General features: G+C 41.3%; 2 protein-coding genes across 34 annotated transcripts in view; one reads left to right on the top strand and one right to left on the bottom strand.

Moving 5' to 3' along the window:
* The window catches only part of IRAG1 (inositol 1,4,5-triphosphate receptor associated 1), a 125,839-nt gene that overhangs the window by 8,160 nt on the left and 90,658 nt on the right, over positions 1 to 27,021 (bottom strand). For all 6 annotated transcript variants that reach the window (XM_077866487.1, XM_077866489.1, XM_077866490.1 and 3 more), the window contains 9 exons: positions 26,032 to 26,062; positions 23,496 to 23,636; positions 22,897 to 23,028; positions 20,499 to 20,640; positions 14,336 to 14,385; positions 13,696 to 13,803; positions 10,754 to 10,818; positions 2,133 to 2,252; positions 694 to 828 (listed from right to left, as the gene is read on the bottom strand). In XM_077866487.1, the coding sequence (XP_077722613.1) occupies positions 694 to 828; positions 2,133 to 2,252; positions 10,754 to 10,818; positions 13,696 to 13,803; positions 14,336 to 14,385; positions 20,499 to 20,640; positions 22,897 to 23,028; positions 23,496 to 23,636; positions 26,032 to 26,062 (924 nt within the window). The remainder of the gene's footprint in view (positions 1 to 693; positions 829 to 2,132; positions 2,253 to 10,753; positions 10,819 to 13,695; positions 13,804 to 14,335; positions 14,386 to 20,498; positions 20,641 to 22,896; positions 23,029 to 23,495; positions 23,637 to 26,031; positions 26,063 to 27,021) is intronic.
* Positions 1 to 27,021, top strand: part of LOC144294674 (uncharacterized) — a 133,754-nt gene that overhangs the window by 50,043 nt on the left and 56,690 nt on the right. For 5 of the 28 annotated variants that reach the window (XR_013362050.1, XR_013362049.1, XR_013362051.1 and 2 more), the window contains exons 4-5: positions 2,511 to 2,574; positions 14,307 to 14,418. Coding sequence is in view for 6 of the 28 variants with exons in the window: in XM_077866511.1 (XP_077722637.1) it covers positions 2,511 to 2,574; positions 14,307 to 14,418 (176 nt within the window). In the remaining 22 variants the exon portion in view is untranslated. Of the gene's footprint in view, positions 1 to 2,343; positions 2,457 to 2,510; positions 2,575 to 9,055; positions 9,173 to 12,056; positions 12,127 to 14,306; positions 14,419 to 19,336; positions 19,535 to 25,464; positions 25,648 to 26,048; positions 26,122 to 27,021 lie in introns of those variants that run through there. The other 23 variants (XR_013362065.1, XR_013362073.1, XR_013362056.1 and 20 more) reach the window with 18 other exon arrangements.

The raw sequence follows: 27,021 nt of genomic DNA, 5'->3' as shown, positions 1-27,021 counted from the left end.
TTAAAAATCAAAACTGAGGACTAATAGAGACAATAGGGCAGAATGTATGACCAGAATGTATAACCATAGGGCTATGGTTAAAATCCAAGACACTGATGAGGGCCCAGGTAGAACAAGATGCAGGATCTATACTATCTTTATCTACATGTTATATATTTTCCCCTATTTAGGGAAAAATCACTTGAAATATAAAGTATATTAAAAAAGAAAAGCCCAAGTATTTCTCATCTAAGTGAAAATCCAAGCTTATCTGATCAGCATGGAACCTGTTGGAGACTCACCTTTGCTAACAAGCTGAGTTTGTCCCCTACCCACATGTGTTCTCTCTGCCCTTGTCAGGTCCCTTGACCTTGGCTCTTGGATCATGGGGATAGCTGGGAAATGACCTAACTGTGGCTGGGCTAGGGGGAAACTCCAGCCAGAGTCCCTTGTAGTTTCTCAGTTCCTAAGAGCTCTTGATTGCTGTTGGCCTCACTCTTGACCACCTCTGATCTCCCAGCTCTTGCAAACATCCCCTTGTTAACTATTTTGCCTCTTTCCTCGGTCTCCTCCCTCAACATGAGTGCCCTTGGTTTCTGTTCTCTGCTCACTCGGGCCCCAGACCCACTGCTGTCCTGGAGTAGGCACCTCTAGGGATTGTTGTGCAATTTAATAAATTAAGTGACCCATTTCAGCAGTGGCAAGAGCTCCAACCTGCTTCTTTGGTCCTTTTCCTCTTCCTCAGTTTCTTCTGCCTCTTCAGCTTCCTCAGGACTCTCACTCTTCTGTTCTTCTTCCTCCTCCTTCAGGTCTTGAAGCTCTTGGGTCTTCCTTAGACCTTCCTGGTATCTGCAGGGCAAAAAGGAACAACTGAGTCTGGAAAGGCCAGGCACAGAGAATCCTTTCCTGAGTTCCTAGAGTGGGGACTTGAACCCTTCCAATAATTATGCACTTCCTGTGGTTCTACACAACAGGAAAAAGCTGGGAAGCTCTACTGAATCCCAAGGTGGCTCATGTCAGTACAATTTCCCCTCACTCCTCAGTCATCCTTCCTGTTTATATGTGAATGTGTGGCAAAACTGACAGGGAAAAAATGCGGGTGCAAAGTCTCCTGACTGGGTTCTTATCCTACAAAATGTTCAGTGGGGAGAACAGTACATTTGCTTTCTGTGTAACCTGGGTGCTTCAGCTTCTCACCTGTAAGATGGAAAGGGTACCCCCCATTTCATGGGGTGTGGGAGTGTTTTGAGGAAGTTCCAGGTATATAGCTTGACCTAGGAAAGGTGACACCTATCACACTGGCTTGTTGGGAAGTCTTATGGAAATGGCAGGCACTTACTAGGCCCAGGAATCTACTCAGTAAACGTTTACAAACCCAATAGAAGTGTTTACTCCCATGCATGCTTAGTACAGAGGATAGTTGTGGGTGAAAAGATAGGCTTCTCAAGACCTATCTTCTGATGTCCTTCTCCTAGGATCAGTACTCTTTTTGCTTGTCATATAGCTGAATATTTAAGGCAAGCACAGCTTGGCTAGGGCAACCCCACTGCAGTATATATATATAGAGAGAGAGCTGCCAAACAGAAGCCCATAGGTTCCTATGCCTGTCAGAGATACTTCACCTGGCTGGACTGGGGCCCTACTCACTATTCTGTCCCCTCAGTGGCTGACAATGGGCCAAAGGTGTTATTGAAGCTCAATCAGAAAAGGGGACAGTTGGAAGTTGAGGGGATTCCAGTTTATAGGAAGAAGGGATGGCAGAGTCAGTTCTAGGAAGCAGGGTTACAGCTGCTCCTAGATATTGTTGGTAGCAACATGACTCCTCTGAGCATGTGTCAGGAAGCCTCAGGCACCACCAAGAGGAACCCACCCTGTGGCCTTATTTCTAGACCGTTCTAGGCAGTGGCATTCTGATGGCTTTCTGCCTAAAAGAGAGCAGTTTATTTATTGCTTAACCACACCCTCTCACTCTGCTTCCTCCTGTCCTTCCTGTGGAACAGTCCTGTTCTTTCCTATGTAGTTCCTTACTGAGGCAAGGAGGTCCTAGGGCCACTTGTTGCTTCCTTAAATCCTCTAAGAAACAGGAAAGACCCGTGGGAAGGTATCTTCTGAGACCTACCAGGTGACCTCAGGGTGGATGAAGTCTGACTCACCCCTTGTTGTATGCTTCCTCCTCCATCCTGGCCTTGGTCTCCTGGCTAATCTCCTCCAGGCAGCTCAAAGTCGGCATAGGAGCAGAGGCTTCACAATCTGGGTCCCCATTTGTCTTTCCACTAGTGAGAAGAGGGAAGTACAGGGTGTCCTTTCAGGGACAGATTGGGTGTCTGAAAATCAAACCGTTTCTTTGTCCTAATTCCTTTTTAGAAGTGAGGAAACTCATTCAAGATTGAGTGCATTTCAATCCTGCTACCCTGAGGCAAGATTTTATAAAGGTCCTCGTCCAAGAATCCTCTCTAGACCTCCAAACAGCAAATAAGGTGCTGGCTCCCTTTTTCTTCATGTGTCCAAATCAACCTTTATTCTTATTCCAGGAGATGCTATGAGTGGACAGACAGCTGTTGGGAGCTCCATAGCACTAAGATGAGGAAGATGGAGGTGGGCCACAGTGTTCAGAGTCATTCTATTACTGTAGTCCATCTTTTGCTTCATTCACTTAAATATCTACTGAGTAGTGACTAAGTCACAGGCACCTTGTAATGTTCTGGGGATACATTAAATGATAAAAGGAATGGTCTTTGCCAACACGGAGCTTAGCAGGAGAGAATGCCCAAAAAAGGAAAGAAAAAATATGTAGTTAATTACAAATTGTGATAACTTTTATGAAAGAGACAAACTCTCTGAAGTGCAGAAAGTAACAAGGGGAGAATCTGGTTTGATTAAATGGTCAGAAAAGACCTCTCTGAGGAGGTGTAACTAGAACAAAGACCTGAAAGATGAAAACTCAGCCATATCTATAGCAGAGGGAAGATCATCCTGGGGGAGGAGGCAGATGTGTGAAGACCCTGAGACACAAAAGATGGAGAGAGATTTGAGGAACTGAAAAGAGTCAATGAAGCAAGAGTTAACTTTTGGACAAGATAAATTTTCAATGCCAGTGAAATATCCAAGTGGAGATGTCAAGTAGGTAGTTAGATATACCAAAGTTAGTTGGAGAAGAGTTCTAGAGGCTAGAGATAACATTTGACATCATCAGAATACAGATGGTATTGAAAGCCAGGAGAATGGAAAAGATAGTCTAGGGAGACAGTATGAGGAGATATGAGAAGAGGACCCAGGACTAAACCCTGGCACCTCTGCCATTAGCTCAGGTGGAGAAGAAACCTACAAAGGAGTAGCAATTAGAGAGGTAGGAGGAAAACCAGGAGAGTATGGAGTCCTGGGAGCCAAGAGAGGAGAGCATGTCAAGGAGGAAGAGTTAATTGTGTCACATGTTCACTTCTGAGACTCCAAGTCAGATGAGTACAGAAATCTACAGATTATTAGATTTGGTAATATGGAGGCCACGAGGAGCTTTGAGGAAATGGTGGGAGCCAAAGACAGTTTGGAATGGGCTTAGTAAAGAATGAGAAATGAGAAAGAGGAAGATTTAGATGCAGTAATCTGACTGGAAAGGGGAGTAGAAGAGTGTGTTGTGGGATACATAGCTGAAGAAGTGGGTCAAGGGATGAAAGCATATTTAAATGTGGATAGAAATAATCCAGTAGAGGGGATGAGAGAAAGGGAATGACCAAAGGAACAAATTCTTTGTAAAGGGAGGTAGGGACAGACCTTAGGAAGATGGAGAAACTTCTCCTCAGTTAAAACAAAGGGAGGAAGGAGATGAAGATGGTGGGTAGGGATCTGGTGAGGGAAGATGAAAGGACTCTTATCTAATAGCTTAAATTTTCTCTATAAAATGGAAGACAAGGTCATATGCTGAGAGTGAGAGGTTGAGAGACATAGGAAGGTTTGAGAAGAGAGAAAATGTGAATGAGTCATGTGGGAAAGGGGAAAATCATAGTAGGATGGCCGGGCAATGCTGGCAATTCATTTGAAGTATGGAAGCATGAGTTTAAAGTAAGTATCCTGATGGCCATGTCTTCCCTATAAATCCTGCAGCCCACCTAGGTATCTGAAAATCCCACTGGGAGTTATGTCATGGAGGAGCCCTCAAACAAGGCAAAACATGAGCAGAGCTTTTCAGCCAGAACTTTTGAAAGACTGCAGCTGCTACCCTCCCCAACCTCTCAGATAGGCTTTATGAGTGAGCCTTATATTTTCTCACTCTTGGCATTGGCTTCCCTTCCCTTAGTTTTCCTCAGACCTTGTAAAATTTACATTTCATCAGACTGGAATCCAAAACCCATTGTGAACAAGAAAGATAACACTCTAAAAATATCAGCTATTCATAACATTTCTCCTTTTGCAAATTATATTATCCACTCCCTTCCATGTGACCTTTGCCTAATGTGCAGTTTCCTATTTGTCCAAATGATTGGAACAGAGCAGAAAAACATAGCTACAGCCAAGGGCAGGAAAGCAATTCTTTTATGAAATATATTTACATATTAGAAATGAAATATTGGTATCAGGCTTTTAATTTCTTTTATCTGTAGCTGACAATCTAAGAGATTAGTGACAAATACGTATGAAAGGAGGACTGTGGAGTATAGAGGGAAAGAACCTGCCCGATGCAAAGATGGGTTCAAATTCTAGCTCCATTGTCTGCAAATTCTTAACCCTTCCTAAACTTTAGATCCCTCAACTGTAAAATGAGGATAATAGTATGTATCTGATGATGGTAGTGTAGAGATTAATGAAGAAATATAAGTAAACTTTTTGGAATATGGTACTCAACAATGATGTTTATCATCATCATCATCACTATTAGTTACATAATAAGTTTATAGGTAAATTTTGGGAGCAATCTCAGATTGTTCCAAACCTAATCCATAAAAAAATCTAAGCTGATAAATTACTGGGTAAATATTTATATCTTTAAGGGAGAACTTGATTTATATTACTCTGACATTTCAGAATCAGAGGAACCCAAACTTTCATTATTCTCAGGTCACTAAACTTTTTCCCTGATAGCGCGAGGAAGTCCATTTCAGCAACCCTTTAACATATGGATCTTCTGTCCAGGGTCCAACTGTCCCAGATTGAGTCGATCACCCTGTCCAACTCACTCACCTATGGGGCTGTATTTCTTTTTCTTTTTTTGTTTTTTTTTTAAAGATTTTATTTATTTATTCATGGGAGACAGACAGAGAGAGAGAGGCAGAGACACAGGCAGAGGGAGAAGCAGGCTCCATGCAGGGAGCCCAACGTGGGACTCCCGGGTCTCCAGGATCACACCCCGGGCTGCAGGCGCTAAACCGCTGTGCCACCGGGGCTGCCCTGGGGCTGTATTTCTTAATATGCTTTTGCACACATTGCCTCACTTAATCCCCAATGATAAGAAGAGCTAACATTTATCTTATATATTAGGATCTGTGGTAAGATTTCACTTAAGACTCATGAATGACCCATTAGATAGGTAATACTATATTATTCTCAGGTTAACAGGTGAGGAAACCAAGGTTCAGAGAGGTTAAGTAACCAGCCCAAGATTATACAACCTGTGTGTGGTAGAGCTTGGATTTGACCCTGTGCAGTCTGACACTTGCCCATGCTCTTGACTGTACTATTTGCCACTCATGCAGGTTGGCATCTGTCAGATGAGAAACCCAAGCTCAGGTTGAATGGGTGACTTGCCTAAGTTCACATTATTGGTACATAGTGGGCCTGGCTGGGACTCTCACTTTGGTCTTTTAAATTCATGTCAATATGCATTTTTCATACCTCCTTGAGTCCTCCCTTTCAATAGAAGTCTATTCCTGGGGCTCTGTGTGGTGTGTGCATTCCAGAGTACCTGCTGAATGAAGCCATTCTTGCCATTAGGCTGGGCCATGGCTTATGATGCTGCCTTTCTTTTAAAGGATGCTTGTTTAGAATATGAGATGGGCTGGGACAGCCTTTGGTTTAATATTGGAGGTAAGGTGGGGAAGTAGGGGAAACAAATAATATATAAAATGTTTGCTGTTATCTCCTGATCCCTAGATGGAACTAATAGTTCCTTATATACCTTCTCTAATTACCTGGAAGTTTCTTACTGTGTACCTTTAAGACTCAGCTCAAATACCTCCTCCTCTGTGGAACCTATGCCAGTGTGTTCTCACATCTTCTGGTTAAAGCTGATCTCTCTTTCCCTTCATGTCCTCATTGTACCTCTGTTACAGCATAACTCAGAGAGAGGGCATTTTAATGTTTTATATACATATCCATCCCTCCATATGACTTGAGTTATAATGGTGCTTAGCATACAGTAAGTGCCTTTAAGTGTTTGTTGAGTTACACTGACTTCACTGTGGCTTATCCAGTATGCCTATTAATCTTGTAAAGTGGGCAGGTCCTTTCTGTAAATGGCTATTTCCTGAGAACCCAGTGTTTGGGTTGAGCTGAAGGAATCTCTATTCATGGCTGTAAACATGGAGCTGAGCACAGCCTGTGCCCACCCTAGAGATTTCTGAGCCAAACACAGATGGATCTTGGCATCTATTACCAGCCTGAAATTGTGCGTGCTTTCTTTCTGGGATGATTCATTAAAATGAGGTTCATTGTTTTCTATGTCCACTGGGTCAAAATTGTTTGTCATTGTGCTTAGTTCTCAGTAATGTGAGGAGTCCTTCAGTCAAAGTGTATTGTTTAACTGGGAGGTATGTTAGAGTCTATTTTTTTCCATATGGTAAACAGTATTCATAAGTTTCTGCAATTCTTTCCAGTGGACAGATCTTACCTTTTTGGGTTCAGTGATGTCTCTAAGCTACTCCCATTGCCATGACCTCACAGATAAGCCAGCCCAGGGGAACTGAGTTAGAAGACCTTCCTTACTCCTGTTACTCAGTCCCAGATTCCTAGGGTACACTACCAGTTGATGGAAGGCTAATTCATTCTGGAATACTATCAGCAAAGGGGAATTATTAGCTATCCATATTTGACATCATACAAACTTTTAAGCGATTTTCCCTGGCTGTTTAAAAAATGTAGAAAAATGGTTATTTTAAAGATTATAGTAAAAATTGCTCTGTGATGTATCATTATAGTGTCCCCTTTTAAGAAACTAATGCTGTGCATCATTCTCACCCATGATTTTGCTAATCCCTCAGTGAACTGCTCTGTGTATACCCTCTGCTCCCACCCCATACTCTACTTCCAGCCAGTCACCAGGTCATTTATAATAGCTCACAAGACTTCTTATAAAAATAGTCCTTAAATGCATCCTCTTGTCTTCAGTCATATTGAACTTCTTTCCATTCTTCTAGTTGGTGTGTCTATTAAGACATTAAGATCATAAGTTCTGTTATCTACTACTATGTAAGCTCAGGCAAGTAATTTCACTGAGTTTCAGTTTCCACATCTATAAAATAAGGATCTTAATAGTTATTGTTAATATTAATAGTTAATATTGATATTAATACCTATATTGCAAGGATTAAATGAAATCATTAAGGTAAAACAATTAGAACAGGACTTGGCATAAAGTAAGCATGCTAGTAATTATCACCAGTAATTTTATTAATAAAGTAAGCAGTAATTATCACAATCATTGTATTATTCCTTGACTACTCCATACTTTCTTGTTTTGGAGCCTAGAATGCTGTTTTTTTTTTTTTTAAGATTTTGTTTATTATTTATTTATTCATGAGAGACACAGAAATATGCAGAGACATAGGCAGCAGGAGAAGCAGGCTCCCTGTGGGGAGCCTGATGTGGGACTCAGTCCGGATCATGACTTGAGCCAAAGGCAGATGTTCAACCACTGAGCCACCCAGGCATCCCTAGAATGCTGTTAATCTCTAGTTCACCTGGTTAAATGATATAACTTCTAGCTTTCACTTTAAAAGTAAATTCCTAGAGGAAACATTTTTTTCTGAGGCTCCCCTTCCCCCACCTATACCAAATCTGGGTTAAGATGCTCTGCTCATTTTCTTATGTTTTGTTGCCTTAGCAACCTATACTTCTTATGATATCACCCATCACATTGTATTATAATGGGCTGTTTCCCATCTGCCTTTTCCATTAGACTGTGAACTCCTGAATGCATTCTAGATACCTAGATCTTGGTGCCTAATTGTTAGAGGAATGAAAGAATAAGTCTATGAACAAATAGTCTACTTATAGAACTCATCATAAGCTTCATTCTGTTTTAATCTTTAAGATTCACTTTAAATATTACTCTGTGAATTTTCTGGTAATTCTACAGATCCCTAGACCTTCCTTGAGGGAGAACAATTTACTATGAAGTGACCTACAATAGCAACAGTCAGAATTCTCTCAAGTCACATTGGGTAGTACAATTAGCTATCAGGTATTTCTTTGAGAACTAGCCACAGGTAATTTGATTTTCTTATCATCTTTCACATGCTTAGCCAGTTCCCTTCCTGCCTAGTCACTGTATACTTAGGGAAATCTGAAACCACTTTAAATCAAACTAAATATAATAATCTAAAAAGCAATGAACTTAAAATGCATTTTTTTCCTCTTTAACAATATGGAGAAGGTAGCTGGAATTGACTGTACTTGTGTTGGAACAGAAGATATGAATTTATTTTCATTCACAAATTGTCTCATTGTTAGCCTCTTGGCAATCTATTAATGTTTCCAGTTTCATGAATTCAGATGGAAATCACTTAGCACCTTTCATGAATCCAAAGGGAGAAGCTATAGTTCATGTTAGAATCCCTCCTTTTTTTAATATGGTCTCCCCTTTTTGCAGCCATCTTATAGGTTGGGTGTACTCCCGACAGGCAAATCAGCTACAGCATGGATGACTTATATATATCATGGTGGTGTCTCTGGGTAGAGAGGAGTGAGCTTCAGATACTTTCCTTGAGCTTATTGCTTGACTTGTCTCAATTCTCACTCTGTCCTTAATGTTTCCTGGTTCTAAACTCTTGGAAAGGTGGGGCCACTATTGATCCTCATTCATTGTCACTTCTGATTTGGGGCCAATGTTTGCTGTCCTTAATTTTGTATCTCACTTTCTCCTATCAAGGATGGCTCTGGCTCTTGATGATCCCCACTGCCTCAGATCGAAGATCTCAGCTGGTGTGAGCAATACTTCTACAGAGTCGTGGCCCTATTTCATCATGATTGGAGTCTCTTTCGAAAAGTGAAGACATAGATCTTTTTCCTTGATTGGTTCTGTAGACCAAGAATAGGGAATGGGACCTTGTTTGGGGCCTTTTGGAGAAGGGATTTGTGTACCCCAAGGCAGAATTGGAAGAAAATTTTAGTGCACTTCTCACTCAGGGCATCAAGAAACCATTTCTGAAGAGATTCAGAGAACATGGAGTAGACATTATGACTTGAGGGACTTGACATATCTCTGTAACCTTGGTTACTTCCACATGGTTGTTAGTTTGTCACCCCTTTACAGTTTCTTTGTAATAATCAAGAAAAAAAGAAACAAAGATAGAAACAAAAATGCCCTATGCAACGTGAAGGACCTGTAAGTTTACACAGGGTGAAGTGTCAAAGTAAGGAGTTTCTGGACAAACTTCAAGACTAAGGTGGGTGAGACATTGAGTGATAGGTTGGTGGTTGCATATACTGAGAGGTGAGTAAAACAGGCTGAGTCTGGAGGTAGGGAGCTTGGGAGCTTGTCCCTGAAAAGGGACCCAACATAGGCTTTCCTTGCCAGGTTAAGCAAAACTATTCTAACAGCAATGAAAAATGAAGGACTAAAGCTGTCTTAAGGCAAAGAAGAAGGAATATAAAGGTGTATGTTCTACTAAGTGAGAAAAGACACAAGGGGAAAGTTCTGAGAGGTGACAGCTGTGATCCAGATGTTTTCCAGCAAGCAAATGAAAGAATTTAAAAAGCAAGTTATAAACTCTTCTGAGTATAGAAATAGCCTGCCTTTCTCTGGCTGAGGATAAAAGACCTGCAAATTGTATAGATGCCTAGAAAAATTAGGCATGGCAGACACTGTTTGTTGCCAATACAGTACTCAAACTTCTCCCTATTTTCTCACAGCAATGTGATTTTGTTCAGGAATTTACTCTTCTTCACCAAGCCATTTTACTTCATGAGAAGCTGACCCTCTGTCCCCATCCCCAGGGCATAGTTTAGGCCCAGGATGACAATCCTATTCCCAAAGCCCATGTTTGGTTTAGAAAGGAACTATGTTCCAAGTTTACTAACAAGATAAGAAGAGTGAAAAAAAAAAGTTTCTGGGTTCATAAAAAAGAAACATGGGAAGAAAAAGTCCTGTTCTTCTAAATACTTCATGTCTGGATAGAATACTTGAAAATAGTATCCATTTGCTACAAGCCATCTGATGAAGTCAACATACAAAGTAGGCAGAAGCAAGGAAAGGAAATTATAGAGGCTGAGCTGGGGCCCAGCTGTACTACACTTGCAAAATCCCTACATCTGAACTTACTATTTAAGCCCCTTTGAGTTGGGGCTTTCTTGTATCTGTAGCCCAAAGAATCCTAACCAACAAAAAAGGTATCTGTTTCCTTTGGGCTCTTCTGAGATTGAGGTACACTTAGAGTCAGCCACAGAATCTTCCTGGTCCAGATTGCAAACTGGCTCTGAAATCTTTGTGGGTCTCAGAGTCCCACTTATTTCCCTTAGAACTTAATTTTCTTTCCATTACATTTTGGGTGTGAGGATAGAAGGAAAGGTGAGTTAGCAAAACTTCCTCAGAGATCCCCAAATTTAAGAGGAAAATCAACAAACTTACTTTTCCAAAAGTGCAGGCAGTGCTGAGGTGACAGGTAGGTTGCCTTTTCCATTGGGTGATTCTGACTGAATGAAAAACAGGGAATAGACAATTGAAGATTAGCTAGGAAGGAAGCTGCTACATCTCTGATGATGCGGGGAAGGGGCTACTATTGTTTCAGTTCTTCCTCCCCCACCTCCCACCATGCTTTCTAGTCTGCATCTGAACCCAGGCATTGAGCCTTCCCTGTTCTCCATTCCTTAGTGCCCTCTGAGGCCCATGCACCTTGCACCTTTTTCTTCTCTAAAGTTTCCCTGGGTGAAGAATTTACATTTTTTTAAATTTTCATTTTTAAGAATTTACATTTTGAGGCCCCATTCTGGAGCAGAGCCATCAGTTTTTCTCAGTCCCCTATTAACTAACTTGGACAAAATACCAGCAGGCCTCCTAGCAAACATAGGCCCATCACTGCCCTGGAGATGTAGCTTCAAGCATAATCTTCAGGAGATGCTTGTCATTTCTAAAACTGCAAGCCATGAGAAATGTCTTCATAATAAATTCCCCTGGACTACCTCATTGTTTTGTTGCAACATTGTTTCTTTGGCTTAAGAAATGGTTCTCAATTCTGCTGCACCTTAGAATAACGGGGGGGGGGGGGGCGGCGGGAGGGGGGTAAGAAGGGCACTTGATGGGATGAGCGCTGGGTGTTATACTATATCTGGCAAATTGAATTTGAATAAATATTTTTTTAAAAAAGAATCATCAGGGGAGATTTAAAGTACTAATCCAATTCAGAATCTTGAGGTAAGGACTGGACAATGTTTTAGAAGTACTTTGTATGATTTTAATGGATATCCCTGGTTGCCAACGTTTAGTCTAAAGGAATATACTGTTGTCCCTTGAACAACATGGGTTTGAACTATGCAGGCCTACTTATATATGGATTTTAAATACAGAACAATACTATAAATGTATTTTCTCTTCCTTATGACTTTCTTAAGAATATTTTCTTTTCTTTTTAAAAATATTTTACTTATTCATGAGGGACACACAGAGAGAGGCAGAGACATAGGCAGAGGGAGAAGCAGGCTCCCTGTAGGGAGCCGGATGCCGGACTTGATTCTAGGACCCTGGGATCACGACTTGAGCCAAAGAGATGCTCAACCACTGAGCCACCTGGGTGCCCCAAGAATATTATCTTTTATCTAACTTACTTTATTATAAGAATACAGCATATAATACATATAACATGCAAATATGTTAATTGACTATTTATATTATTGGTAAGGCTTCTGATGCCAGGTTTTGGGGGGGTTATATGCAGATTTTCAACTGTGTAGGGGTGGATGCCCCCAACTCCTGCATTGTTCAAGGGCCAACTACAATTTGGAAATGTAAGTATTCTTACGTTTAGTATAGTATTAGAAATAGGTCTATTAAATACACTGACTAGCCCTTCCTAGGGTCCTTTAAAAAATTGTTTTTTATGTTGCTTTGTTTTAGTGAATGATTTGGGAATTTAGGTTAATTTCATAGATGATTGAAAAAGAGGTGCAAGAAGCTATTGCTACCTGTTGGCACAATAGGGCTTGAATCTACTTTACCTATTGCTCACAAAATCAGGTTGTTTCCTTATAGGGTAGTGCTGCTGGCCTTGGACACACAATAGAGAAGCAACTTAAGACAATATTAGAAGAGTTTTAGATCGTATTAACCAGATCCATAAAAGCCTGGGATGTAGAAAAAATATATTTTTAAAGATATTATTTATTTATTCATGAGAGACACAGAGAGAGAGGCAGAGACCGAGGCAGAGGGAGAAGCAGGCTCCCTGCAGGGAGCCCCATGCGGAACTCCATCCCAGGACCCCAGGATCACGACCTGAGCCAAAGACAGATGCTCAACCAATGAGCTACCCAAGCACCCCAGAAAATATTTTGTTATATAGGAACTGTGTATGTTTAAAATAATTGAAGTGATGGGGATCCCTGGGTGGCTCAGCGGTTTAGCGCCTGCCTTTGGCCCGGGGTGTGATCCTGGAGTCCCGGGATCGAGTCCCACATCGGGCTCCCTGCATGGAGCCTGCTTCTCCCTCTGCCTGTGTCTCTGCCTCTCTCTCTCTCTCTCTGTGTCTTTCATGAATAAATAAAATCTTAAAAAAAAAAGAAATAAAATAATTGAAGTGAATTTTTCCTGATTATTAACCAATAGATTCTTATCATAGAAATATAAAAAGGCATCCAGAAGAAAATAAGAATTACCTGTGGTTTTACCATTGCCCAGATATAACCATTATTAATAGTTTTACATGTATTCGTCCAGAATTTGCTATGTCTACACATAGGAAAATACTCTTTTAAAAAGCTCTATAAAACAGAATTCTACCATATGTACTGTTTTTAATTCCTTTTTATTAGTAATAAATTATGGACATTTTTCATGTTATTTTTAGTGACTGCATAGAAAGCCCTTTTTAGGGCTGTCTATATTTAACTAATCTCTTATTAATGGGCATTCTAGTAGCTTCATTTCTCAGTGCTAAAATTAATTGATGCAGGATAACACTGGGTTTAAGAACTCAGGCCCTGGAATCAGAAAGCCTAGGGTTAAAAGCTCAGCCCTACTCATTACACAATGCAACCATCAGGTATTTAAATCCTTTGCAGAGTGGAAAAAAAACCACTATAGCTACCTTGAAGGATTGTGGTTTAAGCACAGAAAGAGATATCATTTGCAAAGAACACTCTTTGAGCTGCCAGAACCTTGCTCTAGGATACTGAGTCTTCTCAGAGCAGTGGAAGACATGGGACCTGGTCTATATTGAACTTTTGAGTCCATACTCCAAAATCTGTGCTGGGAACTTCCTCTCCTTGTTGACCCTGCCCCTACCTAGGTTACCCCCATAGCAGTGAGCCTGAGGGAGAGGTTGAAGAGGACTGAGAGGTAGGCATCATCATACTCACCAGGGCTGGTAAGGAGGGGATGGGTGATGAGCTGGGAGGTTGGCTGGTCATGTTCAGGGCATTAAACTTGGGAACCACTGCAACGCTGACCCTCCGGCGGGGCATGTTCTGTGGGAAGATAAGTGACCAGACCTATTGTCATGGAGGGAACAGCACTCACAGTTCAAAAAGGCCTGGAAAATGCCTGCTAGTTCCTAATGCTGTAATTACATTCACTGGATATTTTGGCTTTGGGGTAGTAATGGTGTTGGGGGTTGGTGTGGGAAGAGTGGCCAAAGTTGACTCAAGTTTTCTGTTGGTGGTGAGTGATTTCTCAACATACTACTATTCTAGCTTATATACTGAAGAAATGGAACAGAAATGACCCCCAGTCTCTGGGTAATACCCTGGAAAGTATAGGAAAAGGATAGGAATACCAAGGTTTATGTCTCATTCCATGTTCAATTGGGGAATGATACAATCAAGCAAACCATGAGCAAGGGAAGGTTGAAGGATTAACTAGCAAGTGTGGTAAGCTGAATTAGAGGCTGTCCAGAGGTTCTTTGGCACTGCGGATCGAAGCATAAATGACTTTCTGGGTAACTGTGGAAACTTCTTTTGTAATCCCCCAGGAGCCTAGGCGCTCCTTGAACATGCATACCTTTCCCAGTGTGAGGGACATGGACCGGGCTGTTCGAGGGACACCGTCTTCTGCAGCAAGAAGGAACAGAGAAGAGAACTCAGGTAAGTTTTCAGAGTAGGCTCCAGCAGAAAACAGATAGCCCAAAACTAAACTACTGTATTGATTAGTCAGAACTGGCCCTAAAGTGATAGCCCAAGAGCCTAGATGTTGGGAACACTGAGTTTGACATTATTCCCTGAGACAATTATCTGCAGAGTAAAGCTTTTCTGGACACAACTTTTATCCTAACTCCTCTGGGCACTCTAAAAAACCCATCTTGGACCTCTGATATCCACTTGACACCACTGCAAGTCTCTGGTAATGCCCTGGATAGTGTGAAAAACTACCTGTAGCAACACCAAGGCTTATTGGGTCATTTCTCACTCATTTAAGATATACGATCAGGTAAATTATGAGCAAGGTGTGAGTAAGGTATGGTGTGAGTAAAAAATGGAAACTTGTTGACAGAGTGGTTTCAATAAGTCATCTATAAAACAAAGGAAACCAGCATCTCAGGATTTTTGTCTCCTTAGTGCATATATTAAGTGATATAATTTATATGAAATGTTTTGCACTACATTTTGCTAATACTGTCACCAGAAAACACCAATATGTGCAGAGAAAGGTTTTTGAAAGCTCAATTTCACTTTCAGTTTGACCAATATCATCTAGCTTTTATATCTGTTTATCCCTTATAGCCATGTATTTTAAATGTCTCTTAAAAAGTACATAGCTGGGGATCCCTGGGTAGCTCAGTGGTTTAGCGCCTGCCTTTGGCCCAGGACATGATCCTGGAGTCCTGGGATTGAGTCCCACGTTGGGCTCCCTGCATGGGGCCTGCTTCTCCCTCTGCCTGTGTCTCTGCCCCCCACCTCTCTCTCTCTGTCTCTCATGAATAAATAAGTATAATCTTTTTAAAAAAAGTAAATAGCTAATTTCCTCCCTGTTTTCTATTTACCTCACTTCATTGATTTTTTCCACCCTTCCTAGCCCACACATTGGTTTATTTTTTTAATTAATTTTTTGTATATTTTTTATTGGAGTTCAGTTTGCCAACATATAGTATAACACCCAGTGCTCATCCTGTCAAGTGCTCCTCTCAGTGCCCATCACCCAGTCACCCCATTCCCCGCACATTGGTTTAGAAGTTATACATTTTAGTTCTAATCTATAGTGTGCCCACTTAAATTTGTAACATATTACATGACTTTAAATTCTAAATTAATCAAGATTTCTCTTCTTTTCCTAATTAAATCTTAAAATAACTCCCTCGAATCTCAAATTATATTGCTTTTCAGTATTTTTGTTTCACTTTGTTTTTATAATCCCATATTATTATGATTGTTGTTTTATACAGTTAATGCTTGTTTAGATCTACCCACATTTACAAATGTCTGATCACCATTCCTTCTTGCATTCTATTCCTTTCTTTTGATATCAATTTTATTTTTCCCTATGTAATCCTTTAGTTTTTTTTTTGGCAAAGATCTGAGTGGTAAACTTTCTCAGTTGTTGTCTCAAATATCTTTACCTAGCTAGCCTTCAAGCTTGCATCACAGTTTAGCTGGTTGTATTTTCTCTAGGTTGACCAGTTATTTTTTCTTTAACTTTATTGTCTTTTGGTATCACTATTGCTACTGAGAATTGTCAGTCTTTTGTAAATCCTGTGTCTTATCTCTCCAGTTACTTTTAAATTTTCACTTCATCTTTGATGTGTTTTTATATTTTCTGCTTGCAATTCACTGGCTTTCTGAATCCAATGATTTATGTCTTTCTTTAGTTCTGGGAAATTCTCAGGATCTGGTAAATCTCTTTGAACATTTTCTCTTTCCCATTCTTCTCTTGTGGATCCACTAAAAAATGTATTTGGAACTTTTCCATTTTATGCTCTGTATCCCATATCTTATAGCATTTCTTTCATATTTTTTAATCAATTTATCACTCTGAACTGCATTTTGAGCAACTTTCTCAAATCTATCTTCAGCAATAAGCTAGATTATGCTACTATAATGAACAAACCCAAAGTCTTAGTGGCTTATACCAATAAAGATTTATTTCCTCCTTATGTTACATGTCCATTTGCTTCTGAGTTGGCATCAAGCTCTGCTCTCCATTTCCTCACTCTGGGCTCAGATTAACAGAGCTTCTACTATTCTGGAGTAGAGATGATTGTCATGTGAGGAGAAAGAAACATAGGGTAAATTGCACACTAGTTTCTTAAAGGCCTCAGCTCAAAGGTGATACATGTCCTTCTACTCACATTTTATTTGCCAAATCACATGGCATCACCTAACTTAAAGGGGATGGAGAAGTGTGCCTAAAAGGAGATCTTGAATCTCCACTATGGTAACTACCACCACTATAGTACCTACCACACCTAAACTACTGAGTGTTTAATTTCCATGATTCTCTTCCACATATCTAGTTCTATTTTATTCTTTTTTGATAATTGCATTTTATTCTGTTTTAAAAAAGATTTTATTTATTTATTTTGATAGAGCCCAAGCAGGGGGAGTGGCAGGCAGAGAGAGAGGGAGAAGCAGGCTCCCCATGGAGCACGGAGCTTGATGATGGACTTGATCCCAGGATTCTGGGATCATGACCTGAGCTGAAGGCAGATGCTTAGCCAACTGAGCCACTTAGGCACCCTATTCTCATGTTTTTGATTCATTGTTTCATGCTTCTATTGATTTTTTTTTTTTGCTTCTATTGATTTTTAAACATATCTTTTAAAAAATTATCAGATTGTTCTATTTTCTGAAATCCTTAGGATATAATCCTGTTGTTTAGTGTGTCTGATGATTCTTATTCAGGGTGGACTCTTTTCTTATGTATTTTATAATTCCATATTGTAAAATCACCTTTAGTGAGGCATCAGAAGAATTTTGTGTATCCTGGGTGAAGGATGTGCCTCTCCAGAGTGGCTTTATGTTTGTTTCTGAATGTTCCTATGATGTTCTTTTCAGATTCTCTGCATATTGTACCATGATTTCTATCATGGCATATACTTTTCCTACAAGAAAGGAGGAAGTTTTTCTCCTGCTATAGGATGAAACAGACTTCTTGATTTGTGTCTCTGTTTGGCAAGTGTTTTCTTCTTGTTCAAGTTCTATCTAAAGAAGCAGTCCTTGGAAAATCTTAACTTTCTATGGGAGTCTCAGAGTCAACTCTGTGTCATGGTGTTTGAGATCTCAGCTCAGATTGCATGCAAGTGCAAAAGCCCAGCACCCAGATGATTGAAGCTGACTCTTATCCCCAAGAAAGCTGCAGGTTTCAGTTCTCCTTTCTTTTCTTGTATCTGAGTATTTCAATTTCTTTTCCTGTAGATTCAGCTATTCTTTTAGACTAATGTTTGCTTTATTTTATCTAGCAGAAATGTCTAGTACTTGTGGTCAAGGAGTTTCAAGTTTTCCAGTCAGCCAAAATTACAGAACCAGAAGATATTTTTTTATATATTGAAGCATTCATACAAATTAATAAAATGCCAAACTTATAAGCAGGCAAAAGATACAATGGAGAATTTATAAAACTAGAAATATAAATATTCAGAAAATAATTGAAAAGGTAAAAAAATACAAATTAAAACTGTGAGATGAAATATAATCTTGGCCCATCAAAGTTAAAAATATTTTTAAAGGAAAGGACAAGAATGTCAATGGCACAATGAACTGAGCATTATTGTTACCCATTAAATATCAATGGGTTATTTGAAAATAGTTTGCTTTAAGAGCGTTATAAAAATTTCTTTCCCCAGGGCTAGTATTTACACTTTTAGAAATCCATCTTAAGGAAATAATCCAAAATGCAGACAATCCGTATGTTTTATATTCAGAAAAAGTAATTGATTTTTAAAAATGTGTAACACCTTTCTTTAAATCAGAGATTTGTTTTAAGATTTTATTTATTTATTTATTCATGAGAGACACACACACATACACACACACAGAGAGAGAGAGAGAGAAGAGAGAGAAGCAGAGACACAGGCAGAGAGAGAAGCAGGCTCCATGCAGGGAGCCTGATGTGGGACTCCATCCCAGGTCTCCAGGATCATGCCCTGGGCTGAAGTCGACGCTAAACTGCTGAGCCACCCAGGCTGCTCTGAATCAGAGATATTTTTATTTCACTGTAGTCTTCAGAGTCTCAGACACAGACAAAGATTGCCAGAAGTCATATAAAGCCTTAAAAATAAACATTATTAGGCAATGGTCTTAGAGTATCCAGTAGACACACCTGTTAGGTGGTTGCTGGCCCCTCTGCATCAGCCCAGGCTGAGAGATAGTGGAGTGGGAACAAATGTCTGAAAAACACTTATTCAGCATTTAAGACTCGGTTACCATCTCTCTTCTTATTGTAAGTACTTTCTCATGTCCTCAGACTGAATGTGGAACTCTACAGTATGTTCTCTATAGGAATCTGCTTACTTTTGTCACTGGGCTGGTTATACTGCTCTGCCCTCTGCACAAGCTGGGGGTTCCTTTGGATCTCACTAACCATGTGTCTTTTACTTCTATATTTAGTATTATGTGAGGCACAGCAAAGATGCTCAATAAATGTCCTTAGAATGAATGAATTAAACTCATGGGTAACTGTTCATTCCATAAATCTTGGATAAGGCAGTTTATAGGAAATTTTGCTCCTTCCAGGACAGTAATGCAAGAGCCCACATATTAGGATTTCTTTGGTGGTAATTTCCCCAACTCTCAACACTGACAGAAACCAGTCAAACCAGTTTGCTATAGGCCTAGATACATGTGGGTCAGGAGTCTTGCTGCCAAGATCAAAAACAGACAATCTGGAGCATGTGTATACTGCCTTTGGACTCTGGAAAGTGTCACTGATATTCCCCAGGAAACTTGTGAAACCTCCTGTTTATAAAGGTTTCTCCATCTGTTATACTTTCCCTCCTCCTGCTTTTGGTAACACGGATGTTTGCATTCCACAAGGATTCCTGTCACTAAAAGTTCTGTTTTCTCCTGCTAGCACCATCCTCATCAGCCAGAGCCTAGGCCCCGGCAGCTCTCAAGGAGAGATCCTGGTCCAAGGCACCATCCTCCTCCTCCTGGACTGCTGCAAGTACCTCCTGACTTGTCTCTCCAGATCTCAGTGTCTACACTTTCCTAATGTATTGTCTACTCTGAAGTCAGAGAAATCTTCTGAAAATAGAATCTGACTGTATTAGATGGTGTAAACTCATCAGTGCTTCTTCATGGCCTTGAGGACAAAGGTCCAAATTATTAGCATAGCCTGGCATGTGGCCCTGGCCTACCAAGGCTTACCTTCAACCTGTCATCATCACACTCTCTACACTGCAACCACATCAAATTCTTTGTTTCATACTCTTCCCATTCCAACCGTACCTTCTGTATACAGTTTCCTCTACCTGGGATGGGTTTCCCCTTCTTGCCTAAAGAATGCCTATTTTTACTTTGAAAGATGCTGTCCCTTTGTAAAACTGTCTTTGACTCCCTCAAGCAGAATCATCTCTGTGCTCCTATAGCAATTGTATAGAACACTTTTTTAAAGAGTATTTCTTTAAAACATTTTTCTTGACCCTGAGTCTGCTATTTATCTCAGCAGTATCTCCTTTCACCAGGATCTCATGCTACACCCCACTGCCCAGACTCATCTCTCACCTGGACTATTGTAATAGCAGCTTTGTGGGTTTTCTTGTCTCTGGCTCTATCGCACTAATGTAACTGTCACACATAGAGTGAATATTCTAAACTCCATATATGAACATGTCATTTCCCTGACTGAAATATTTGGTTGGATCCCTAATGTTTTCCAAGATAAAGCCCAAATTCCTTAGTATGTGTTGGCCCCAAAGCACAAAATCTGTAAGGTCTGGAGTCTGTCATTCTCATGAAGTAGAGTGAGCTCTTGCAGCCTGTGGGCTTCATATCAGTGGTCGAATGCTGTGGTTAACTGTGTCAGGAGTTGCTTTGGGAGTGTTCATGTTTTCTTGTTCTAGGCCCCTACGCGTACTGGAAGAGCTGCTATGAGGCCCTTACAGGCAGCACTGGGCAGGAGAAGTGAGCCTTGCTCAACTAGAAGCATGTCCTCAGTCTGCACTGATAAATGTGATCCTGGCCTAGAACCATCATTGCAGGGCCATAATGGGGGCAGGAGCCAAGTTCCTTACCAGAGGGGCCACAGCTGCGGCTTGAATTCTGATTTGCAAGTTTTTTAAACTCCATGAGCTCTGCATGATCTTTCTCATACGTCCTCTTCAGATTCTCCACATACTGCATCATTACCTCTGTTGCCTTTGACATACGCTTTTCCTGCAGAAAAGGAGAGCATAAGCACACAGGGCAGTTGGAGGAAAAGCTTGTTGTTACTTGTTTGCTTTAAGCTAGCCTCTGGGCTGGGAAAATCAAAAGGATTCAGAGACCAATCTTAGATGCACCTCTACCCTCTAAGAGTTTGCTGTCTGTGATGTGAGCCAAGAGGAGAGTTGAGGCATTTGCATTCAGCAGGACAAGAACAAGCACAGCCACAATGCCTCAGGAGATGAGAGGGAGAAAAGTAATATCTGCTGAGAGAATGGAACAGGGAAGCTTCCTTGGAGGTAGAATGAAGTGGATGTAGGGTATGGGCAGCATCTGGGCATGTTGATATAGGCAGGAGGGACAAAAAGATTCAGGCCAGAGGACTCTCCTAAGAGCAAAGGTCCATTACAGGTCTTGTACCTAGGACAGGACATCACGGGACTTGTACCTAGGTGGCAGTTTATTCTTCAGACAGCAGTCTTTGCAAAGTGAAAGGGGTGCTATTAAGAATTATGCTAGGGGTGCCTAGGGGCTCAGTCAGTTAAGCATGTGCCTTCAGCTCAAGTCATGGTCCCAGAGTCCTGAGATCAAGCCCCGCTCAGGCTCCTTGCTCAGTGGGGAGCCTGCTTCTCCCTCTGCCTCTCCACCTTCCTTGTACTCTCTCTCTCAAATAAATAAATAAAATCTTAAAAAAATAATTATGCTGGGACAATAGGCATGTATCAGGACTGGATAACCAGAAAAGTACAGGTCATCCTACTTATGTAGGAATCGGCAAGCAATTGAGTTTGTTTGCAGAAAGAAAAGGTAGTTAGGGCTGGGTAGTGAGGGACCTTGAATGTAAGACTAAGGGATTTGGACTTTTTCTGAAGGAAAAGACGAACCATCAAATATCTTAAGGTGACATAGGTCACCAGAGGAGACCAGACTGAAAGAAGTGAGACTGGTGGCAGTGGGTGTAACTAGGAAAGATAGGAGAAATACTAGAACCAGTCTGGTGGGACCAGAGAGAAAGATAAGAACTGAGACATGGAAGTAAAGGCTGGGAAACCCATGTGGAGAAGGCTGAAGACTGCCGTTAGCAGCACATGGGCCCAGAAACCCATTTGGGAGGACCATATAGAATGAGGAAGAGTTTCCTCTGCTTATCCTCCTTGGATCCCTCTGTGAGCCTAGCTTGGGCTCTGTCAGCCACACAGGGACATGCTCAGTGTGTATTCCCTGGAAAAATTCCCTGCAGCCAGGAGCTGGGACCAGCCACTTCTTCTAAGCTCCCCCTTTGTTGCTTCTCCTAACCAGAGTGACTTCCTGGGTGTGCTGCTGAGTCAGGTGTCCTTTCTCCGGAAGAACACAGGGGTGGGACAGCCCAGTGGCTTGTCCTTCCTTCATTCTGCAAGAACTGCTCTAGGCTCTGCCTCAGGAACACCCTGCTGATGCAACCAATGCAACATGACAGGCAAGCATGGTACTAGCAGCAGTGATAATAACATCTAGGTGCTTTGCAAATATTACGGTAACCTTATATGGCAGATACTATCATCATTCACATTGGTTGGAGAAGTTGGAACATAGAAAGCTCAGTAACTAGCTTGAATAACTAGCAGTGAATGCTGGTGGAGCCAAGACGAAGCCTCAGGCAGTCTGATCTCTCATGACACCATCCTGGATCAGGACCGTGCTCTGTATGCTTTAGGACTTCAAAGTGGCTGAGAGGGAGCCAAATCTGGCTCTGCACCCCAGCTCTGCCACTTACTAGTGCTATTACCTTCTGAAACTTCATATCTTCATTGTGGGGAAAAGATACTACTTTACAGAGTTGCTGGCAGGATTAAATGAAACAAAGCAGTTTTTCCTAAAGCATCTTTGCCAAATACTAGTTCCATGAAAGCTAAATAGGTATTTTATGAGAAAATAGGTATCTTATGGTTCTTCAGTCAAATACGTTTAAGAAATACACAGGTAAAATTTTCAAAAGGCTTCTTTACTATAGGATTTCTCAATGCCTTGAGAATGCCAATATGTACTAGGAATCTCCAAGAAAGGAAGATAGTACATAGCAGTTCCCAAACTTATATGCCCACAGAAAGCTTTTTCCAAGGAACCACCTTAAGGTTTTAGAGGTCCACCAGAAATACTCAGTAAAACACAATAATGTACATAGGAAGCCATCAGTAAGTGGGATCTATAGTTGTCATTGCTTACATTATTGTTCTAGTTACTGTGGGCAGAGTTGAGCTAGTCAGAGGGCTGGGAGCTGGGGAGGCTCACCTGGCGGACAGCCCCCACCATCTCAGCTCTGCTAGAGAGGCGTGCAGCCAAACGGTGCAGGACAGCAATATCCTCCAGCAGTTTCTGGTAGGTCTCCCGGTGCTCACAGTGGTGCCATAGTGAAGCTGAGGACTGGGAAGTAAGAAGGTACATCAGCTGGGGACCTCACATACCAAGACTTGACTTGAGCTGTCATAAGACAAGCCCTGGTCCCCATACTAGCTGAAAAGAGTGGCCACTGTAGGGTCTGAGCTATACCTTTTGGAGATGGAGAAGCTCAGTGTGGATACACTATACCTGCCTGACCTGAAAGAAAGGAGTCACGTCCAAGTCTTCAGTCCCTTTGCCATCCCAGGTCATCCAGTCTCCTCTTGAGAAGCTGCCAAGGGCTCAGACCTTACAGCCCTGAGGTAAACAGGCTTTCAGGTCTCTGCCTTAGTTCCTCCAAGCTCTCTGAGGAAGACTGTCTGACTCAGGGCCTTGGCCTGATTTCTCATGTCAGGAAACTCTACTTGGCGACTGAGAAAAGCAGGACACCTGTCATAGTCCTAGGAGACAGTCCCCCCTCCAAGGATTCTCCCATCAGGCTCCACAATTACCGTAATGGAAGCTTTGAAGTTTTCCAGTTCCTTCTCTGTATTCTCCTCTGTTAGGTTGCGTTCCCTTTCAGCCTGGTTAATTCTAGATTCCAGAGTATAGCTGTCATTTCTAAAGGCCAAGGACAGTTGTACAAACACGTTCTGTTGGGAACAAAAGTGTAGGAGAGGTGCTAGGAGGAGTTATTACAGGAAACAAGATCATAGATGTGTTTCTTGCATGAGTATTTTACAACATTACCTAGAACCAGTCACCAAAGCAGCTGTGTACAAGTGAAATCCTCCTTTCACAGTAAACTACACAAAAGACAGTGAAATAGTAACCTGAGGTCCATCCTAGGTCCTTTCCAGAACCAGAAGACCAAATGCATTTTACTAAAAAATAATAAAAGAGAATAACACTTTGCTTTTTCCTGAATTTTAAGAAAATAACATCCTGTATTTAGGTGTAGGTAAACTCAGGCCAACATAGCTGATTGTGTAAGCAGTTTGGATTCATGCTAGGATTTATTGCACGTGAAATTTGAAGGTTTTGCGTGTAACCACTGTATTTAAAGAAACTCCATTTAAAATGTAAGCCTTGTTGACTTAAAGCAAACTTCAACCAGCATCTTGCCTGAGTGTTATGGATCCTACATGGAAAGCAGCTTTAAGAAGCTGCCAGGAGATTAAATAAGGCCAAATATGCTTCTGTCTGGAGAAATTTTCTGGAACAAATATTCCGTGCCAAAAATGCAGGATGAATGAATGAAACTGCAAGGTGGATTGAGCAAACATGAAACTCTTGGCATAATAGGAAACTACCGGGGAGGAGAAATAGACAGATGGACTCTACACAGGAAGAGGCAGTAGCCTTCATTTATACATCCTTCATTTGCCCTGAGTCAAGTGATAGCAGATTTATACCCTTGGGGTGAGCTAACTCTCTGAAATTCTGAATTCATGTGATATAGCCCACAGTGGGTAGACATCTCCAGACAGAGAACTGAAGGCCTCAAACTGACCCAATAACAATGACAGCAATATTGGGAGCTAGTCCTCATTGAGCATCTACTCTGTACTAGCACTCTTGTGGGTTCTGTGCACCTTGGCTCATTTAACCCCACAACAAGCCTCTGCAATAGGAACTGTTATGGCCACTTTGTGGGTAAAGAGCCTGAGACCAGGGAGGTCATTAACTTGTTCAAGGTAACATGGAGTAGTAGAGCCAGGATTCAACCTTAGACTATTTTATTTCAAAGCCTGTGCTACTGTCATCATGCTGAGTGCTGATTGTGTCAGTATACATCTGTGGATAGGAGCTGGCCATTAAACAAACCACACACAGCCCATCTTCACCATTGTCAGTGGGTGGGGATTTTCTGTCCTACCCAAGCCTTAGTCCAGCCAAGTTTATCGATAATATTCATTGTTTATTTTTCTAGACCTGGGTTATCCCCTTCATAGCAGTATGACATAAAGAGTCCTAAATTCAGTCAGAATATTTGAGTCTAAATGTTGGTTCTGCTAAGCACTTGGTATAGGACCTTAGCTAAATTATTTCATCACTTGGCCTCCTCCTTTGTTCTAATTCCTGCTCTGCTGATTTCTCTGTGCTGATTGGAGAATCAGCTGAAAGGATGGATAGGAGTGTGTGATGAACTGTAAGTGCAGTATCTGTGTGCAAGGTAATTGTTGCTATCTCTGGCAAACACTTCACATAGTCTGTCTTCCTCTGCTTATCCAGTCCACTGGGTCTCAGGAAGGGCATGTTCATTTTCTTGTCATCAGTGGCAAATCCTGCTAAAAAGACTATAAGACCTTTTATCCTCCCAACTTGTAGTGAAGAGATTCCTGAACTCATCCATGTTCTACTCCCTTCCTTCTATGAACTCCAACATAATTGTCTTGGAAACAAACTAGTGCTGGATCAGAGGTCCTCACCACCTCACCTGAGATGCACTCTCTTTATTCATCTATTCTACTCCTTCAGCAGAATGAAATGCAGACAAGTTCCTCTCAGCTCATTCACCAACCCCATTGGGATAGCATCTCTACAGAGATAAGGAGGCCCTGAGTGGGGAGTAATGGAGGAATCAGGGGAAGTTGGTGAGTTGACAGGATAGCCTCCCACCTTGGCTGGAGCTACCTTCCTTATGTCTGGAATCCTCAGAAGGCAAGTACCTTCTTCCTCTGGACCAAAGTTGATAACTTGAAATCTGACCATCTGTTAATAATTTTGAAATAAATTTGATTCAATTCTGTAGCCTCCTAGCTAACTTTGTGTATATAAGTCATTATTTTAAAGAGCATAAACCACCCTTGAAAAAATGTGGAATTTCCAGCTACCTACTCATCTCTGACCATATTTGCCAAAATCTTCCATTACCTGGGGTGAGAGTCTCAGCAGTTCAGTAGGGCTGATTACAGTTTCCATATTACCTCACAGTCACCCATTCTCATTTTTATACAAAATTGTCAGGGGATAGAGAAGGGGATGTTTTCAATAAACCCAGTCAAACCCAGGCACTAAATTTCATAAAGCACTGGAATCACTTACCTCAACTTCCTTTTCAGTGAGCGGAGGTGCACTGTGAAAAAGAAAAGACATGCAAATGAACTATATCCAACCTATGAAATAAAGTAAAAGGTAATTTTGAACAACCAGCAGACCATGTATTTCCAGGAATGTAGTAAGAAGAATTGGTGAGATGGAAAAGATGCAGGTACCCTCTGTGTGAGCATTGTAATCCATGAGATATTTGCCCGGATACTGACTCCACACACTTCCTTGTGTGGTGGAAAATATTAGATCCTGGCATCAGTCCTCCAACAGCACCTGTACTATCTGTGATTTTGGACAAGTTATGTAAGTTATTATGAAGTTTGCTCATCTTTAAAATGGTAATATCTACCTTGTAGGAGTGTTATAAAGAATAAATGTATATACATACATATGTATGTATAAATGCATTTGTGTGTTTATGTTCATACATGACATCCACATATGTATATATGTATAAATGTGTATATGTGTACATATTTGTATATACATGACATCCACACTGAGTAGGCATTCAAGAGATGCTAGCTTTTATTATGACTAATTCACAGGCTTACTGTGAGGACTTAGAAAATGCAGTGCTACGTACTTATAAACCATACACACCTGAAGGCCTTTATAATTTTGGGGGGGCTACCTAGGTCTGCAAAGCCTGACCCTCCTCCTGTATCTAAGGGTTGTGACAAGAGTGCATGTGGGCCAGCGAATACAAGGCCAGAGTTCTTCTCCACAGTGAGACCCTCCTCTGATGGTTAGACCAGGCAAGAAAGTCCCACCCAGAACAGAGGTCATTCCGAGGGATTCCTCTTCATGTGTGGTTCCCACAGTTAACAGTCTTTTTTTCTGCACACTCACTCTGCTGCTGCTGCTCTTGCTGGTGACTAAAGCTAGTCCTGTTCTGAAACCCAGACAATGTAAATAATGCACGGGCCCTTTCCTGTACTGGGGTGGGAGGACTGGGAGGGGTCCTACCAGCGTCACAGGACT

Source organism: Canis aureus, chromosome 23, assembly GCF_053574225.1.
Source record: "Canis aureus isolate CA01 chromosome 23, VMU_Caureus_v.1.0, whole genome shotgun sequence".
NCBI classification, from domain to species: Eukaryota; Metazoa; Chordata; class Mammalia; order Carnivora; family Canidae; genus Canis; species Canis aureus.
Note: the sequence above shows the minus strand (reverse complement) of the source record. Positions and strands in the feature narration are given on the sequence as shown.